Consider the following 21,780-nt stretch of genomic DNA (forward strand, 5'->3'; position numbering starts at 1 on the left):
TAATGAGACACAGATTAAGAAAAGGCAATGAGGGTAACATTAATATGTGTATGTATATAAGTGTGTGTGTGTGAAAGAGACATATGTCAAGTTGAAATAACTGTTGTTCATCTGTCTGCTCAACATTTCAGAGTGATAACAGGAAAAGACACTTTTCTGTTGTTTCCTGTCTTTTATGCACACAGTTTGTGGATAAACTAGTGATGAGACGAAAAAGAACTTACAAACAACCTGCATCATGCAGAAGTACAAAGGAAACTGAACAAACTCAATAAACCAAGTGAAACCTTTTAGTACCATGTTTGATATATAACTGCACAAAAATGATCAAATTTGAAAAATCTACATGTATATAGAACCACTGCATATATTCTACCAATGATGGTGGACAAACCCAGGACAAAAAGACAGACATTCTTAACAAGTGGCATCCTTTAGCCCTGATAGACATGAATCTGAGGCAGAAATTTAAAATCTTATTTATCTGACTGTAAGGTTTAGTGAATACAAACGCACTAAAAGATGCAGCAAAATCGGCTCTGGTGAATGATAGCTGCTAGCTTTGAATAAAATAAAGGTTCCATTAACATTCCTGCTTCTGTCTGCACGCTTTTCACTCCAAACCTTCTACAATAGATGACCTCTTTCTCTCGTTTTTTTTTTTTTTTTTTTAAATTTCTCTTTTATTTATTGGGAAAAGAAAAGAAAAGCAGCTCAGAGAATTCAGCGTGTACCCACTGGATCTTAAGTCCAAAGAGTCAAGGCTGCTTCAGTAGGGGTTCTTTATGTCTGAAAAGTCAAGAGCTTTTACTGAAGCATGCAGGTCCACATCTCGGATGAAAATGGTGAAGGAAAAAAGAAAAATACATGAAGTCTATAATTAACTCAGTAAGGATTTCTGGCCACTGGGTACCTTTCTGTTTTCACTAAAAGAGTTATAGAAATGCTTGGAGTACAGCATGTGCTTGCCATAATTTCTGCAGATCATTTTTATACAGAATACAGGAGGCAGGGTTTCAAATATGGAGCTCTTTTGTTAAAAAAAAAATATGAAAAGATGGTGAGCTGGATTTTAAAATAAAGCCAATCTTCACTTATGTTTTCCGATGCATTCTGGGTAGTGAAGGAACAAACACTCATGATGAAGTTAAGACATTGGAGACATTAAAAAGCTGCATTATTCTCAATTCCAAGTGTTTACGTATATATTGTTCTCATACTAAATGATGTGGCTGACACAATGGTTTTGTCCACATTCATAGATTCAACTCCAATCAAGACGATGCTTCTGACAGAACACAGGGTCCTGGGTAATATCTGCGAGACAATATAAATTCTTTCCTATTAATTAATGTGGAGAAGATTTACTGTCATCATACACATTCAATGTAGATTCATAACTTTACCCCAAACTACAAGCAATAGATTTTGTGTCATCAGAAATATGCTCCATGTAGTCAGTGTCAAAAAGGGAATGTTCTCTGTAGCTTGAACAGGATGAGTTTTTATAGTAACAACACAGGACTTTGTGTAATGTCTTTTTTTTGTTGCAGCTCTTAAACTTTTACCAAGAACAATTGCAAGAGTGACATTCTTTGTTTTTTAATACACCACATTAATTGGGAGCTGGCAAGTGTGTTTTTTTTTTCTACTTTAATTTCCACAAGAAAAGACCTGGAGAGACCACAGATGTCAGATTTTTCTGATGGACATAATCAGGATGCTATCATTACCATGCTAATCACCACAAGAAGTAGAGAGAGAAAAAGAGAGGGGAGGAAGAAATGATTTAATGATTTCCTACAAGAATGTGCTGATTGCAGTCCGTCTTCTCATTAAGATCTATTGTAGAATGTTCTCTGCTTCATACACAGACACACATGCGTGTGTGTGCGTGCATGCGCATACACACGTGCGCACAGACACAGCTCAGTTGCAGTGCACCGCAGGGGGCTGACCACTGGAAGCTCCAAATTAGAAAGAATTAATTTGGTTGGAAAATGGAGCTTGATTGGTGACAGAAATCAGCCTGCTGCATGTGTGTGTGAATATGTGTGTGTGTGTGTGTGTGTGTGTGAGAGAGAACGAGTGGGTGAAAGAAAAAACATGCAAAGGAACGTGTATTAATGTGTGTTTGAAATGTTTTGTGAGTGTGAATAGTAGCTTGTTGGATTGTGTACCGATCGATGTGTTATTTCAAAGTTCTTCTGAGATACAAGTGTAAATGCTGTTTGGAATGTGCTTGAAAATTCTTGTGTGAAGCCTTTTAGAATAATAAATAATAACAAAGGGCCATGTCCAAGTCAGAGGTTTAGAAGAAAACTGTCAATAAAAAGTAAATAAAACTATAACTAAATACATATTGTGCTGCAAGAGGAAAATATACTTTGAATGGCAATGCTGTGTGTGTTTTAAGACATACATGTACTTGCTGAAAACACTCTGGCCTCTTTTCTTTGTATATGCCTTTTCAAAGTGTTTGATATGCAGTGCTCTGTCTCTAAGAGAAGACTCTATTTTAACCTAGTTCTTTGCTATAAGCCCTAAAGTGAGCACTTGATGTATTTAAGTGCGCACTTGTGATGAGTAACAGTTTATATTTTAACTATACTGTAGATCTGGCTTGGTTCCTCTTATTACACTCTTCCTGTGTATTAGCTACCAATGAGGTCTGATTGATAGGTCGATAATTAGCGTGTGAAGGTCACAATAGGCACACTGGGATAAAACCATACTTTAGTCCTTTTCATAGACTATATATAAAGATTGACATAGCAAGGTGTGACATCACCCACTGGTTTGCATTGGAGACAGTTTGAAGCCCAGAATTGCAGCTTACATTGGGCTTCCAAATAAAGAGTGCAGGTTGTTGCCTTTAGCTGCTAACACGGCAGGTATAGTTATCAAGGAACATTAAACTTACTGAAATATTACGACTACAGTATAGCCTGACTGAGTGAGTCCCGGAGCCGCAGGAGAGCAGCAGGTGAGCCAACTGTCAATCACAGCTGTCAATCAAAGCCCACACAGCAGACATCAAAGCTTCTGTACATCTTCACATTTTATTAACAGAGCAATAACTTCCAAAATGACCACCGGCACACTTATTAGAGGGCCTGAATTTAGCAATTGAGAGCATAATGACTCGTTAAAAAATATTATTGACTTAGTATTTCTAGAGAGAAGTTGATGCTTTTTGAATGGGAGTCTATTGGAGGCAGGGATTTTTTTTTAAAGGCAGCATCTAGCGGTGGTCGGTGACATTGCGCTTTAGGATGCTTCCGCAGTTTCAGCCTCAAGTCGTCGTAGTTACCGCTTGGTCCCTTTGGATTGCAGTCAGTGAGCTGTCAACTTTCTGACCTGCTCACTGACTACAATACAATGAAGACCTCTCAGGTGGTATTAAGGTGGTAGTTTTCTAACTATAGCAGAATCTGAATTAACTTTTGATTTCTTTGGTAACCTGAGATCTGTCAAAACTCTGTGAGATAAGTTACTATATACAGTATGTGTGTGCATGTGTGTGTGTCTGTATGTTTCTTGCTACTGCATGCATTTTGATGCAAAACACATTGTACCAATGTAATGAAATGTACTATAGGGATAAAATTGCCTTGCCCTGCCCTACCCGGTCTTGCCTTTAAGTTTATATCCCATTACAATGTATAGTATCATGTATAGTAATATGTCCCAGTCTCACTAGATTCGCCATCAATGATAGCTCCCAGATGACCACAATCTAGCGCACAGATTGTGTATGTGTGTGTGTGTGTGTGTGTACTTGGAGGGTGAATGGGGTCTCAACAGATGGCATGCTGGTTTGAGTAACAGGGCACTGCTGATGGCAACTGGGGATTAATCTATAAGGGGAGGACTTTTCATTCACACAAGCCATTTATCATGTGTGAGTGTGTATCTGCCTGACAGAGTGCATCCCATCCTCCAATGATTATACAGTACACTGATATGAATCTCTCTTGTTACCGATCCCTGTGGAGTTGAGGCCTTTTCAATGTTTGACTGCTGCTGACAGACAGTTTAGTGAGTCTGAAGTGAAAATGACGCTGTGATAAAGAAGATATCTCACAGCAGTGCCTAGTGGCAAAAATTAAAGTGCTGCTTTAATGCCTTCACTCCTGGGTGGATGAACTATTCAGCTCAAAGCAGAATTCAATATGCTTAAAGAAACCAATCAAAATGTGGTGGGGTTTTTTTTTTGTTTGTTTGTTTTGTTTTTTATCAATCTTGACAGTGTTTAAAGCGGTATAATATTATTTCTTACTCTTTGTGTCACGTTTTCCTTCCCCCCACCGGGGCCTATCTTTCTCATTCACACAAACAGACACACGATCCTTTCATCTTTGGTTGATCAGCTCAGATAGATGCATGAACCAGAAAGGATCTATCTTAACTGGCTTAGCTCAAAGCATCTGATATCTACCCCCTCAAATCAGATAGGACTGAAAAGAACACATATGGAAAAAAAAGAGAGCGAGCATAGATAAAAGGTGGTTTGGCTTCAAGCAACCTCAATGAGGGACGACACCCTCTAACTTTCACACTGCCTCCCCCTTATTTCCAAAGACGAAACACATGTGCTCAGTGAATTTTGTGTTTTACATTCCTTTGGAATATTTTGTATGAGGATTTTGTCTGTTGCTCTCTGCTGCTTCATGTCCTTCCTGTTCATCAGTCCCTCCATCCTCCCACACTGGTATTGCAAGAGGAATACAGTGGATTAAAAAAAAAAAAAAAAGTTTCTTACAGACACTCCCTGAACAGTTTGCAGAAACTGACTGAGGGGTAACTGCTGATTTTTATGTATGTATGTTAAGTCATCCCTGTTGATGTTGCTAATAACTAATTTATTAGTGAGATATGTCACAGTAATACTGCAAAGAATATTGAATAAAGTCAGGAAACAGGCTTTTAGACTTTGCCTCAGACCATAATCTAAAATCTCACAGAAATCATATCCAAACTCATTTGCTTGTGCACAGTAATCTTCAAGTGCCATTCACTTTGAGATTATCCTGGAAATCTGGTCTCACACATACTCTGATCCAAACAGAAACATGAAGACGAGAAATAATAAGTAATTTGCAGGTGTCTACCTGTATGTGTTTCATAGTCGCCCCAGTAAATGCTAATATCACCAGTCTTGTGACAAAGTTAAATATGATTTGGTCTGTCTGGACCGGTATAAATACTAATGTTTTCATTATTATACAGTATATCATATATCTATAAAGCTATGTTGAACCAATACAGAAACACAGAGTGATACTACTGTCAAAATATCCTTGGAGATCCTGAATGTGTGGATGTAATGTAATGAAATTAATAACCTAAAAATTCTAACATGCATTAATTCATTTCCACATCTATTGATGTATTTTTCACAGCAACTGAAATTTCTATATTTCGTTGTTGGTTCAGAATTTAGGTAAAGTAATAGTATAGTAGTAATATAGAGGTATGTCTATGGGACTTGGCAGCACCTTAGAATCCAAACAATGAATCTGGCACCACAGAGAAGAGAATGCATAATATGACGTTTAAGAAATAATAGAAACAATTCAAGAATTGTACAAAACATCCTTCATGAAAGAAGTAAATGAAAGTTCATTCCACTTATTGAAGACAAAAAACACCTGCTGACAATACATTCAATACTGGCAAGGATTCAGAAGAACTTCTCTAGCGCATTGTTGTAATTCAAAGTGTGTTTTGAGTGTGTGGTACACTCACACTGGAAAAATGACAAAATGAAGTGCTATTGAAAGAGAACTACTACACTATTGTCACAGAATGACATGACAACAGCCTTGATGTGAAGGAGCTACCCACAGCAAGAAAAAAGTTAAAGTAAGAATTGTTTGGGTAGACGGGAAGTTGCAGCTTCACATTGATGCGTGTCATACGCTAATTCCTATCAATTAAAAATGCATATCATACTAACTGTTACAGTAGTACACTGTCAATATTAGTATGGTGTGTAGTTTTATTACATTTATATGTAATATGGAATGGAAGGACACACAGGTGAATGCACTGTAACAACACAGCTGGATTCCCTAGAGCGCACACTCAGCATAGGTAGCACCCAACTGCATTCACACGCACACACACATATACACAAACACACACTTAGCATTAACAGGCTTCACCCAGGGGAGTCTGTAGAGAAAATGATTCTACAAGCCGTTCCCAGGATAATAAGTCAAGTCCCAGTTGGTGGGAACTGAATTCAGCAGCAGACAGAGAAGCTCCCTGTGATATTATACTGTACATTTCAAACACTTAAGGCTGCACTTGATTTTCCCTGGAGGGTATACCAAGCTTGCAGCACCTCACGCAGCGGAGATGAAATCTATGGATTACACAATGAAAGGGAAATTAAGAGCATCTGTAACACTGTAACGTCATACTGTACTGTACTGTGAGTACCATCTGTTGTGAGCTGGAAAAAAAAGAAGACGCCAAAATTACATAGTCAGAAATGTTGGCATTATTTAGGATTTTCTGTAGTTGCCTTATTACAATGATATCATTTAAACAGTCTAGTCTTAACCAAAAACACAGCAAACTGCATGAAACCACTATATTAATAAATATATTTGCTGCAGCTGTAGATTACACCAATAAACTGCAGATAATTCAATTGACTCACTACCATTGTTGCGGTCTTCATTCTTTAGCGCTAGCCAGAAAAGATACGCAAAAGTCACAACAAAAGGCCCGACAAAGATGACTACTGAAATACCCAGCTTCAAAGTGGCAGTCTGCATTTAAAATCTCCGTTTTTCAAAACTCATAATTCACCGCAATCATTCACAAAACACAACTGCATGCAGTAAGTCAGGAGTCATAATTTAGAGGCATAGCTTTACTGTGAGCATTCATTTGGTGTCACGTCCTCACACAATGCTACATTAGGCCTCTAATGTGAAGAGGCTCCCAAAGGCGTCATTAAAATGAAAATGGTCTGAGAGGGTGTGTCTATGTGTATGCCCATACAGCTGTGCGTGTGTGCATTCTGAGAGTGAACACTCGCGCCTGGGCATGAAAAATAGCAGCCGAGACTGAAGATGGAGTTTTTCCTTCGTTACAGGTATTTGGTAGTTTATTAACCTTCCCAAAACCCAGTGGGGGTCAGTGATGTGTGTTCCTTTCACACTTCTCCCACTGCCTCTGGCTAGATGACAAAAAGGAAGTAAACAAGAAGACAAAGTATGCATGTAAAAATGATTACAGGTTCTGTCCTGTCCTGTGTCACACAGCAACTTTTAACAGCACTGTAGTACTCTTGTTTCTCTGTCTGTATTTATAAGATCCTATTTTGGAATTAAGCATTCATATATCAGATTATTAATCTAACTTTCCAGTGCATTGTGTACACCAACTTTCAAGCGGCTCAGCATTATTTAACAGCAAATTTATTGTAACTGTTTAAGTTTTGAGCGAATAAAGCTGAGCAAAATGTTAAGTTAAATCACAAAAGGTTATAGTATAACACCATTATCGCACGGAGCTAACTGTGTAGTGAGTGTGAGCGGTATATCTGGTGTATTCTGGTCCGACTGAGATGAGTGAGGAGGATGTTTAATGGAGAACTGCAATTTCATCCATCTCAGACTGACTGATTGCTACATACAAGGAGGCTACTTTCACACCTCATTTGCTGACTCTGCTAGCATGCTAGATTCAATCACAAACACAGAGGCTCGCACATACATACTATAGGTATCTGCATGTGCGCGCACACATGCACCTTATATGATCAGATGACCTACTGTTGCGCCTTTGCAATTTATAGATAGATGGATAGACTGATAGATAAAAATGCTGAGCTCAAAATATTAAGTGCAAAGAGAAAAATGTCAGCAAGAAGAGGAAGAACAAAAGAGTAGCATCTTTGTAAAGACATTTTTAGTTGTAACTACTCAAAAAGAAACTACCGATGGCACAATGCAATCAACTAAAATGTCAGAGACTAGTGGCCCGTGAGAGGTGATTGGGCCTTTAACTGCTCCAATCAGGAAATGGTGATATAAGGCTGTCTACATCTACCAGAAAAAAAAAAAAACAGGCTGCACATAGGAAGAAACTGTGTGTTCTTTTTTTGTCAGAGGGAGACAAGGGGAAAAGCGTTGATCTGAGCGAGTATGTGTGTGAGAGTGTTTGGAGAGGGTGATCTTTTAGGAGGAAGTGAAGAGGTTACTTGGCCTTTTCAGCTTCAATCACAGCCATTCGGTATGATGCTGTTATACTGTATAAGTGCTGGTGTTCTTTGAAGGAAAGACAGCGGGGTATAATTTGGCCTTTATTTAGGATGAAGGGTAAATCTACTTCGGAGATTTGGCCTTCATCATCATCACTCTGTTCATATTGCTGTGATTACCGTCATCATGAGAAGAATTGGGGGGAAGCGATGGAAGAGGCGGTGGAGGGAGAGTGATTAGGAGGGAAAAAAATAGACTTATTAGGTGTGAAAAGATGAAAAAAAAAGTTTAAAAAGTGACTAGAAGAATATGATGAATTACTGAGGGGAAAGACCTGGAATGAGTGAGAAGTAAAAAATAAGGATCAGGGAGAGAAACAGCAAAATCAAACAGGAGGAAACAAGATAACTTAGGCTCTGAACAACTGTCAATATATAGAAAGTTTACAAGTAGGGCAAGAAAGAGAAACGGGAAAGTGGGAAGGAAAAGAAGCAAGAACTGAAGAGGGGGTGGAAACGAGGGGAGAAAGGGAGGGAAGAGGATAAAAGGGTAAATGGGGGACAGGAGCAACAAAAGACAATGATAAGTTAAAGAAGAGCACTCTTATCTTTTCTTATGTAGGTTAATTGACTGAGGAATTAAAGCAAAAAAAGATATAATTCAATTCAATGCATGGACGTTAACAATAAAAGGGCTGGTAGCATATGAAATGATTCTTAACATACACACACAGAGACCAAGCTAGTGTGTCACCCTAGCATATTTCTAATTATCAGTTAATTGTTATTCCCTATCATTAGGAGGGTGGTTTTTTAATTGTAATGCAGCCAAGCAGAAAGCCTACCTATACATGTGGGGGACAATTAGCCACCTCCATTAACCCCTGGTTAATTACAACCTCCATTGCTGCTTCCCACAGCACTTTTCTCACTCCTCTTTACCCCTCATCTCTATCCCCGGGCCTTCATCCCCATTTTTTTCCATTTCTGCCCTCATTTCATTCATCTATGATCTCCAATCATCCTTGATTGTTTGATTCAAAAGTATATTTGTTGTGAACTTCACTCGCCTTTTTTTTTTTTTTTTTTTTTTAACTAAAAAGTTTTGTCTTACTTTACTTTTCTAGGTTACTGTTCCCCATTTCAGATCTCTATGTCATCCCTTCCTCCATTAACTATTTTCTCTGTCACACATCTTATTGGATTTCCTGAGGGGTGAGACTGGAGAATGACAAAAGCAAAGCAAAACTTCAGTCTTATCCGGACATACTATCACCTAATTTAAAATGAGGGTTGACACCAAGCACTAAATAAAATCAAAAGAATAAAATCTCTGACCCAAATTCACTCATTTCTTGTACATTCCCTCCATTTATTTCCTTAAATTGCCACAGCTACTGTTTCAAATGTAAACACAACCACAGCCTTACTACTGAAGTGCCATACATTCACTGTTGTTCAATTTTACTAGCTTGTCACGCTGAAGGGAAAAAAAACCAAACAGTATTATTATATTTTAAGACAGGAGACACACACATGATGCAGGTCTAGTGACACATTCAACATGTGTTGCACACATTTTAAGAGGTTCATCTCTGGTTGTCACTGTTAACAAAGACTCCAGGCAGCAGTGTAGTCCAACACATACCACTGTTTACAGTAATTACAGAATTATATTATATAATTATTAAATAAAAGTGAAGTTTAAGTTTCACTTCTCTCCTTGCAGCCATATACAAACAAGCACCTTCTCCAGCTCTCCCACACATACACTATTTCTAGCTCTCCCTCTCGCTCTCACTTGAATTATATGACACCAATTTAACAGAACACAAAGACACAAAAAAACTGTTTTGATTTGGTGTGCTGGTAAGTGTGTACCTTCTTGTCACATCCTACCATCTTGATTTTATTGATTATTTATTTTATTTACCCACAATGATGGAAGTGTGGTAGACAAACCTGACCACAAAACAAACATGCTATTGTTTTTTTTTTAAGCCTTTATCCCTTAACTTTATGTATCCAAATAATTCAGACAAATAAGGTTAATTTCTTTAATAGATCTGTCCTCTGCATCCTATATGCCATTTTGCATTTCTCTCCCCTCACCAAGATAATCTGCTGTCTGAAAGCAGCGGCCATTTATTGCCTATTGTCCACTGGTGGTGGAAAATGGTGATAATATGTGATTATTACCCGGACGCTTTTAGAAACCATACATTTAAAAAAATAATAAAGATAGATTGACAGAGAAGGAAAAAAGATTTAAATGATAGCATGTCAGACAGACAGAAACAGACACATGCAAAAATGCACAGAGGGAGAAGAAGAGAGAAAGAGAGAGAGAGGATAACAATGTCCATTGTTCCATTAGGGAAGACAATAATGACTGATAAAATGAGGTTGCTAAAGAGGACACAATGGTCCTTAATTGACTCATTAGGGAGAGAAGAGAATGAACTGCTCTAATGAATGGAGTATGAGTGGTGCGGCTAAACTGCTTGCTAAGCAAAACAGAAAGCCATTTAGTTTATTAAATCTAGACAAAGCAATATTATTTGTTCCCTGGAAGGGATAGCACAAGAGGCAATGGAGACAAAAACAAAAAGGTAGAAAAAGCCTACTTATGCTTGCTTAATAAGTGGGGTACTCTAAGTATTTTAGCTGCATTAATGGCCGATCTAGTATCGTCTTTGATGGTACTTTAGAGTAAATTGAGTGGCACATGTTTATATTGGTTTGTTTGTGACTGTGTACTGTGCATACCTCTAGGTGTTCCAGGATATATGGTGGGTTGGTCATACCCAGCCTAAGCATGGCTCCTTCAGGAATCTCCTCCACCAGTCTCCACAGCAGTGTGGGCAGGTCTGTCCCGATGTCTCTACCATAGGCTCCTGTGTCTTCACTGGTCAACCAGATCTCACATACTCCCTCTGAACAGACATAAACAAACAAACAGAAAAAAACAAAACAAAAACATGAACAAAACAAGTTTAATATCTTGATTAAATTTAATTTCACACAATGCACTCCTGCCACACTTGTTTGTCAGCTGATATGAAATGAATCAGATTTCCAAAAACCAACTTTCCTGTAGATCCTCCAATGATTTTGTTCAAAACTGCTTTTGAATGATGCCAAAAGTCCAGCTGTCTTAAAAAAGGGCCCCCACACATACTATATGCATAATGCATACATAACCATTGTTGTAACTATCATACACATACTACAATACCCAAGAGGGCATTATTTACTGTGACTATAGCTACTGTTTAACTGGATTCAGTATGACCCAACTTACTCTAGGTGGTGAATCTAAAGCATGTAGGCTGAAACCTGGAAGTGCTATCTGATTCAGACCTCTGTTTTGATGTCCAGTTATTTGTGATTTTCTCTTGTCCCATTAGGACCCACTGAGCTGGAGTTCTCTGTCCTGTGCATCTGATTCAGAATTCAACTGCTTTAAACCAGTATCTGGACTGTTTACAGTAAATATGGAGATCAATTACACCTATGTTAGCCACCCTTGCTTGAATTAATTAAACGTCACAACAAAACTAGAGCTACATTTCTAATGTTTTAAAGGACCAGTGTGTAGGATTTTGTGGCATCTAGCGGTAAGGTTGCAGATTCACCCCTCTCACCCCCTCTCACCCCCCCCCCCCCCCCCCCCCCCCCCTTTCAAGCATGTAGGAGAACCTACAGTGGCCACAAAACACATGAAAAATGCAAAAGGCCCCCTCGAGAGCCAGTGTTTGGTTTGTCTATTCTGGGCAACTGTAGAAACATGGCAGTGCAACATGGCTGGCTCCATGGAAGAGGACCCACTCCCTATGTAGATATAAAGGGCTCAGTATAAGGTAACAAAAACACAACGATTCTTATTTTCAGGTGATTATACACTAATTAAAACATACTTATGAATATTATATTCCATTTCTGCCAAGTCCGTTCCGCTAGATGCCACTAAATTCTACACATTGCACCTTTAACTATTTGGGGTAGACTGCACTCTGAGGCCTCCAAACTGCTCCAATGTTCAGATTAACAAGAGGAGAGTTCCCTGACTTTACAGTAAGAGTGTTTCCTCTATATGATTTCAACAGCAGCAAAGTGCCACTGCTAAATGATAATCTCTGTCTCTCCCTCCTCTGCTCTCTGTCTGTGGTCTGTGCCTGTTTGAATGAGAGCAGCACAGCAGACAGGATGAAACAAACTTTAGATTATACTTTACCACAGTCGACTACAACTGCTTGCTGCTGTAAGTGCAACAATATCCGTCAGTATGGGAGACGTCAAAAGAAATTTATCAAACAACTGTTGAACGTGCAGAACATAAACTTAAATACGACGTCTCCGACTTCCAGCAGTCAACTCCCGCTCCACTCTCATCCACTGTCTCTATGTTTTACAGCTATACAGAGCTCATTATGCTATTAGGGAACTGTTATGAACAAGCTCTAAAAGAATGTTCATTGAATGTAACAATTGAGTCTAATTAGCTAAATATCTGAAAATGAGTTGAATTCTTATAGACTTAAGGCTGACATAAGCCTGCCCCTCCTCTCTACCATCAGTACCTACTGCACAGCAGTCAGTCTCTGACCAGCAGCAGCAGCAGAGGAGGACGACAGAGGAGAGGATGAATGATGCCAGAGCTGTTAACCACTTCATTGTTAAAGACCTGCAGCTTTTCTGAACAGTGGAGTGTGAGGGCTTCAACCATTAATCAGTTAACAGTATGAAAGGTTATTCTAAGGGTCTTGGAGATAAGGTCTGATGTTAATTTGTCTACAAAAAGATAAATTGGTAGTTATAAACAAGTTAATAATTTAAAAAAAAAAAAAATTATTCTTTATTGTAGGGATGGTGAAAGCTGTAAACCTTGTATTAGAAAAAAAAACTTGTCAATCTATATTGTCATCTTCAAGTTTTTGCATTTGTAATAATAAAATTATCCACAACCAATATGTAATCATCTCATTTTGAACTATAGTCACTTAAGTCTATAATTATCACTATTGTTATTGGTCTTGTAATTCCATATCAGTGCATCTCTAAAAATAGTGTACATTTTCTGTGTTGAGGCATTTCATTCTTTCATTCCGGGCCTCCAGAGCCCTTCTGCTGTCAAAAACTCCTCTAAACTGACACACGCATGACTCTATGGAAGTTTGGAACAATGCCATAGTAGTTTTCAGTTATTCCACTGCTGATGTGCGCAAATACAGGTCCTGCTGTTGAGTGCTCTGCTCGTGCACAACAGCACCGCTGCTGGAAGAAATCCTAGGGGAAACACTGAGTAACCGTTTGTTGTTTCAATGTTTCAATTGATTACAAGCTCCTATACGAGCTAACTTCTTCTTCTAAATATCATGTTTAAATCATGATGTACACATTTCTTCAGGTTTCAGCTATTATCAGAACACTAAAACAGTATTTTAAAATCATAATAAACTGATCAATATGGGAAAATGTATTGTGACAGCAGTTTTTGCCCTATTGCTAACCCCGAGATACAAATCTCCCCTACCATCACAGCAGCTCCTCTGAAGTATTATTATTTTATTACTGTTAGCAGTCTCTTGTCTTTGCCTAAATGCTGCAAGACCTCGACAGAACCCAGCTCATGACAGTCACTGACATGTATTAAAAATACCCGTCTTATAAACATGCATTCCAGGGAAGTGAAGGTCACATACAGCAAGAGGGGACTTTCTACCAGCTTCATGCTAAATTAGAGCAATGCTCACTGCTAGAGCTTAATGATCTAACTGTCATTTGGCTGTAGGTCTGGAAATGGTTGACTGTCTGCTTAAGCTATGTGTTAAGACATATCATATCATGCAGGCACACACAAATACATCTGCACTTGCAGGGGCACAAGTACACACACACACACACACACACACACACACACACACACACACACACATACAGCAAAACACACAACCATCATTATCATTAGCTGTGCAAAGACAGACAGAAAGATGCATGTGGTCATTCGGAGAGTAAAGATGGTGTTTGGCTAATTGGAGAGTTCGTGTGTGTGTGTGTGTGTGTGTGTGTGTGTGTGTAAGAGAGAGAGAGAGAAAGAGAGAGAGAGTAAAACTGTGTTTTTAAAAGGCGTGCATGGGCCAGATAGATTAAAGATGATGGCAGCATAATTGTCCAGAGTGAAAGAGTTTCCAAAGCTCATCATCATTGACATTAGGATGCACTAATGACTTCTGGAGCCAACCACGTCTAAAAACACCATCAAAAGCATTCATCAATCACACATGATCAGATCTAAAGGCTACCACACGCCAACAATGCAATGCAGGATATGATGTTCATTTGCTTCAGTATGCAATTAATTAAAAGGCATATTCCACCTTGATTCAATACTCAAAAACAGGCTAGTTCATTAAATGTTCTTTATCATTTACTAACTCGTTCAATTTATTTTACAAAGAAAATAGGCCGTGTTTCAGCAATGCCTGCCTTCCAAGACATAGATAAGAGCTACCCGTCTACCGTTGGCCAGGCTGGAATCACTGGAGAACCTGGAGGTCAGGCTTAATGCATAGACATGTTATCATCAGCTACCACCACTGTCTCAGTTTAGCAGCATTAACACTACGGCTGATTCCCTGAAGTATATCTTCCCAATAATCTGTGTCTCATTTTTTAGTTTTTGTAGCCTAAAGAGAGGCGGTGACAGCAAATTTCCAGCGCCGCTAACATTACCTTGTTTGGGCTAAATAAAACCAATCCCTATGCCAAGGTCAAAACCTTGCTTGCATCATCTACATCCCAAGAGTGGATGTATTCCTGCACCCACCACACCCGAAGCATCAGTTTCTACGTCACAGCTTTGTCCCACAATATTGCTGGCCAAGAGGTCTCTTAGCAAAGGGCTAGACCTGCATTAACTTGGCCTAGGAGCTAAATTGGTTCCTTCCAAAACAACATTCCTGTGATTCAACTCACATAATGCTGCCAAGCAAGTAAGGTTATGTGTTGCCAGATATTAAATAGCTTTTGAGATTCCTGTGTTAATTATGTTTTGAACAGGGGGACGCTATGGAAACAGTCATCCATAGATCTCCCCATCAACTCAATAACCTGCCCGTTAATTTGCCCCTTTGGCCTGCTTCTCAGTCCCTTTTGCATTAGCCATGCCAGTGGTGTTATTGTTGGCCAGAGACAGAGAGAAGGTGGCCGTTTCATCAGGAAATATTTCTTCTGTCTTTTCTATCTGCTCTGACACACAATGCACAGCTGCTTCCTCTGGTATTGGTATGTGCGCACTGAGAGAGGTACCGGGCCGATATGTGTCAATTTGAGGCATGTCAAGATTACGACATCATTTTTTTATGTAAAAGTTGAAAAAACTTAAATAACAGACATTTAGCAAGGAGAAATTTGTAAATCCAGTATAGATTAACACCATATTACAAAAACCTAATATTTTTCATCAGTGAAAAGTTTTAATTCATGGTGGTCTAGTAACTAGGAGGTTGCTGAAATGTTCTTGAGCTAGCACGTCATTGAGCCCATACCAGTTTACGAGGTATTGTTCTGCAGCTGATTCTATCCTTTGACATCAATGTCAAAATGAGACAACTAAAGAATAATTTTAACATATTAATATATTGTGGATATTGATAATGTGCTATCGTTATTAACAAATTATAATGTTTAGTCCCACTGAAATTAAATATGGACCTCTTTTCTGAAGTTTCCACACTGCTTTGACCTGTGTGTGTTCATATAACAAACCCTTAACCTAACCCCTTGTTTCCATGTCGCTTTATGATGCAGTTTGATGTCAGAACAGTTATAAACAAGGGTGGGCAGCAGGAGACTTTTCCTAAAAGCTATTAACATTCACTGAACTCTGACACAGCAGTGTAAAGACAGCACAGGGAGGAGTGAACAAAACAGCAGATGGAAAGGTGGCAGGGGGACCTGCCTTGTTTAGGGTTTGAGCCTTCAGGGGTGAGACTCTAGATAGGTAGAGAGACGTAGACAGACAGAGCGTGCTTAAGAGGAAACAGCTTTGTGTGTGTGTAAGCTGCATTTGTCTTTGTCCAAGAATAACACCATCAGCATACTTGACAAATGCCATACACATATCAAACTATCATCACTTCAACACTCTGCCAAATACATGTTCGGTGTGTGTCTGTGTGTGTGTGTGTGTCCAATGCTAGTCATCTAAACTGAACTGAACACAGAATTCCAAGTGTAGTACGTTTAATTTATGTCTGTCTACATGATGAACTCAGGTCAAAACCTACATCTATCTACTGTGCGTTTTGTTAATAGGTCAACAAGCCAAGAAAAAATATTATGTAAAAAAACACAGCAAAAATGACTAAAAAAATGAATAAATAGATAAACAATCCCATGTCGTCTGATAGAATTCAAGAAAAACATCTTTTCAGCCTGGGAAGAATTTATCACAATAATAAAGAAAAAAACATGATGTTTGACAAAAACATGATTTTGTATTATGTATTATATTATTAATTTGGTTATGTCTACTGGCTTGTTTTACAGTAATCTAATTTGGAGAATGACAGGATTATTTCAGAAATGAGTAAAAGTGACAGATTTTAGTTTTGTTGTTGTATGTTCTAATAAAGACCTGGATTCAATCATATCGGAAGCTGAACTCAAACCATTTCAACCGAAAAGCAGAATGAACATGTGACATGCAGATGTTGATCTTCATTTTCGGCAAATAAAGATTTCATTTCCATTAGTCACAAATAAAGATTTGTTACCATGATAATATGTGTATTTGTTTCCATATAGAGAAAGCTGCTAACACGGCCAATAAGCTACAGTACTTACAACCACACTATACGCTTGCAGACTTCTATATATCATTATATTGTTTACATATATAATTTCTTATGGCCCTCCTGGCTCCGCCTTTGGATTAAAGGATGGGAAGAGTGGGAGGAGAAAAGAGATGAGGGCTTTGAAGTGGTTGCTTTGAAGAAGCGTGACAGAACCAATTGATTCAGGTGATTGGGAGCTTTAGTAAAAGCCACTGTTGCAACGGTAAAAGGATCTTAAATCATAAATGAGACACACAAGCGGCACAACATGACCACACATTTTCATGTCATGCTTGTTTCTATTAGTTGGTGCATGCTGTTTCTGATTACTTTCAATAGCACACACATGAAAACTGTCAAATGACTGAATATCACCCTGGATGTTCAAGTGTTGGAGACACAGCAGTGTAAAATTACTACTTTTTCCAAAAAGGAATGATAATAACTTATTTTTGCTATCACAGATGTGAGAAATGTCAAAAAAAATTACTTTCTCTGGATGAAAAAAAAGAAAAAACATACAGTACGAGTCAAAAGTTTGGACACACCTTCCCATTCACTTGAATGAGAAAATGTGTCCAAACTTTTGACTGGTTCTGTACATTAATGCTACTTGGTCACTGTAATTATTCATGGGACTTTTGAAGAAAATACACACACAGCATGGCACACAGTGAGTCTGCCATGGTGTATTTTTTGATATTACCACTGGGAAAACCTACGTATAGTCAAATTCTACATATAGTTGCTTTAAAAATTACTTTTTTAGTTTTAGTGTCTTGAAACATTGTGGTTATTGGTTGATTTTAATAATGTATATTCAACAAAAAAAGTGACAATTAATAAGGGCCATGCTCAATAACAACAATAAATAACCTAATATATTTTATATTCACTCACTTGCATTCACACATACATTTTACATAATCTGTATCTCTGTGCTATTTCAATATCGCTTTGTCAATATATACAACACAATATTTCTTCCTCAGCAGCAACAGCAGCAATATTAGTAGCCTAGACGGCACCATGTCTATGGCTATGACATGGCATAATGTCACCAGCAGTGGATGGACTGTAGAAGAACTCTGTGCATTTTTGTCAACTGTTGTTTACAGAACAGGTCTTCAGCCAAATTATTTGTTTTGCCCCCTACAAGCATTTTTTTATTGCGCCCATGGCAACAAACATTGTCATCATCAACATAGTTAAAATGACATTTGATCATTTTGTTTTCTCAGCCATGTCTAATGTGTTTGTTTTGGCGACTTCTTCTTCTGTGACTGTTTGTGTGACCAAAGATCAGCCTCCCATGTAAGAGAGAGGCAGAGAGGCAGAGATTAAAAGTTATGCTTGTGACATTTACATTAATTCGTATTTGTTCAGCTTTTAAAGCAAAACATCAAAGATACTCATGGTTTGACAAATTAGAATTACCTCCTAGTGAGAAGAAGCATCCTTAATAGATTACAGTTTTACAGACAGGGGCAGTAGTTCCACCATCTTTTCATGCTTGTTTCCTGACTTTAACCAACTCCACCATCATGTGTGTATACCCACAAGAACACTATCATTCATATGGATAAGTGCATGCTTACAACTCTATGTGCGTTTGTGTATACTGTAAAGTCAAAGTCAGTGTAACGTAAGTGAATTTTAGTGTACATGAAGGCACATGTACCAAGCTACCCTTCTATCCCTACCATACATATATGAGGTTCAGCATCCCTTCTTATCTTAATCTCTTTGGCATGATATACATTTTGATTGGTTGCCACAGGCTATAATGTTTAACAGATTATAGATTAGATGCACATAAAGATGATCCTATTAAACTGAATTAAAACCCTATTTTTATAGAACAAGTCAACATGAGGCTAAGTACATGCAGACATACATACAGTACATGGAGGGAGAGAGAGCGTAAAAGGGAGAGGAAAACACTGCACATGTCTGAAGCTTATCTAAATAAAAATGTATTCGCATTTTTCTGTCAAACTGGTTGGAAATTTCTGCGTTACTTCAACATTTGGTCAACTGTAGTTTATAGGATTTTACTTTAATGTGATGGTCTGATAGTCTTAATATATGACTGCTGTCCTTAGGCTTGTATATGTTATATAAAATACAAACACATACGCCCCTTCATGCATCATGGCAGCTTAATGTATACATGCTTAGCTATGTGTTGCTTTGTGTCATGGAAAATAAGGGTTTAATGCAGTATAATAGGATCATCCTTATGTGTATATAATCTGTAATCTATTAAACATTACCACCCATGCAACCAATCAGAATGTGAATGACCTTATGTACAGCAATAACAGCTTAGATCCCTTTGAGCATATTCGCTCTTTAACTCTGATGTAACAGATCTTATGAAATACTCTGTATGGTATTTGCTTTAATGCTGTTATTCTTAATGTTTTTATTCATACAGTGTTAATATATTCATCTCACTACAATAAAACAAACAGAAACTATTCTCTTTATATTCTGCTACTGAAAAATTTTAATTAAGCACTTTTTGTTGATGGTGGAACAAAAACTGGAAAAGGTAAAGTTTTAAAACCCGTATTTTTCTAGGACATTTTTCTTAAGTTTTGCAGAAACTTTTCATTTTAAAGAGTCTAGACAAACATTTTAAGTGGGTATACACCCATATAAGCAGTAGATAATAGAACAGTCAAGTGAGATATTTTTGAAAAGTTAAAATGACTAAAAAAATACACAACATGACCATATCAACTAATGGGAGAAAATGACAAATCAGTGCTGTTTGTGACTCGACCACAAGTTTGTGAACTTTCTAAACTTGGTTTTACCTCCCTCGACTTTCTTCCAGTTGGTTCCCATGAAGACCGATAATTAGGCAGAATATAAATATTCACAAACACAGATCCACCTCCCGCAGAGAGAGATGAGAGTCGACATGGACAGTACATGGATCAATACATTCCCTCTAACGAAACATTCAGCTTGTGCAGGAATTCACACAGAGAAACAGAAAAAGAGAGAGGAAGACAGAATACCATATAAATGATGTGTAATCTATAACATTACAACATATATGGTGTGTTTTTCACATTAATGTATTTGAATGTTATTGGGTACATATCTTTATACTTTTTTTTCCATGTTAACAGTACTTGTTATAATGTCCCTATTGTTTGTCTTTTCTTTTATGTATAATTTTCCATCTCTGTAATGCAAAAACATTTACATGTCATGCCAAAAAAAAACATTTATGTGTTATGAGAAGGGTTTAGGGAGGATAAATAATGTGTCCTTCCTTGTATTCTTTTCTCTAATTGTGTTACTATCCCTCCACCTCAGCTCAGCATGGAAACACAGTCTGGGGCAACTGAAAGAGGGAATTATGTACTAAAAAAGACTAACTTTGGAAGATACACAGTTGATTTGTCTGACTCAGACAGCTGAGATTAACTTTTTGATACATTTTTGCACAGTATGAGGGCTGTGGATATTGTGGAAGCATGTTAGGAATAGATCTGTTAATGTCCAGCATGAAAAAGGAAGTATTCTCTAATCTTTCAACATATCCTTGGTCAAAACCTAGTATATGACTGGATTGTGTATGGAACGCTAGAGGGCTTTTAAAAACCCAGTGAAATGAAAAATACACTTTACCCCTTCTAATCTTGTGTTAATAGTTCAGTTATCTCTTGTTATATGCCAATTATATGTCCACATCAAAATCCTTGTCTTTCCTCTTCCTGTGAAACGGTTTAAAATGTTTGATGATTCATCTTGAACTCAAGGGCGTTTACAAAAATTCATCCAATCAAATGTGACTTCGGGCAACTAGCTGACCGCACCCATCAAATAAAACCACACTTGACTACTCGTGGGTCGTAGTAGCTAACAGAGCAATATGGAGAGAGATGGGAAGAGATGTGTGTTTGGGTATCAGTGGGCAAAAAATTTCCAAAACAATGTGGTCGAGGTCTAATTCATTCATCTCTCCCTCGTCCTCCTCATCTAACAACTGGTTTTGGTGTGTGTGGAGCAGACAGTCCTCTGTAGTTCAGTTTCTATCTGCAGCTGTGTGTCGTGCTAAACTTGATAAACCCCACCCACTTTTACCAATCAGATACGAAGGATTTGACTTAAATCCCCCCTTGTAACTGTACACCGCTCAAATATTCTGTTTCACTGGGAAATACGTCATAGCACAGAAGTTAAAGATGCTCTAACTTCTGTTTCACCGGCGCTGAGTCAGAAATCACACACTATGCACTACACACCCAATATGTGTACTATCATTCAACATATTTTTGTGTGAATAAACAGTAGTATGTATCTTTTCGGACACACTGAGCTGTAATAATCACGTCACTTCTTCAGAGCCTCCTTGCTGGTTAGAGACAAGTAACCATGGTAGCCCATGTCAATAAAGTCCGAACTAATTCAAAAAATTATATTACACCTAGCAAAGTGAAACCTTACACTTACACGTAAATTGAAGTGTTATTGATGTTACGCCAGAACTGCATTGGTCGCTGTCCGCCATTGTCTGTTATGTTGTTGTTGTCGTCACTACTGCGTTGCATTGTGGGATATTTATGCAGGCGTAGTGTCCAGTGCTTGTATACTGTAATATTTTCCCATAAATAGTATGCACTTCACATACTATTGGTTTCATTCTAAGGTTTCCGATATACTAAAAAAATTCACATACTGTTTTAGCGTATA

The 21,780-nt window shown here is 38.0% G+C and overlaps 1 protein-coding gene across 1 annotated transcript in view; it reads right to left on the reverse strand.

The window, feature by feature from the left end:
- Positions 1-21,780, reverse strand: part of cdkal1 (CDK5 regulatory subunit associated protein 1-like 1) — a 244,521-nt gene that overhangs the window by 92,967 nt on the left and 129,774 nt on the right. The window contains exon 9 of the mRNA XM_044358558.1: positions 10,994-11,160. Coding sequence (XP_044214493.1) covers positions 10,994-11,160 — 167 coding nt within the window. The remainder of the gene's footprint in view (positions 1-10,993; positions 11,161-21,780) is intronic.

The sequence above is a fragment of the Thunnus albacares genome, chromosome 8 (assembly GCF_914725855.1).
Source record: "Thunnus albacares chromosome 8, fThuAlb1.1, whole genome shotgun sequence".
Lineage (NCBI taxonomy): Eukaryota > Metazoa > Chordata > Actinopteri > Scombriformes > Scombridae > Thunnus > Thunnus albacares.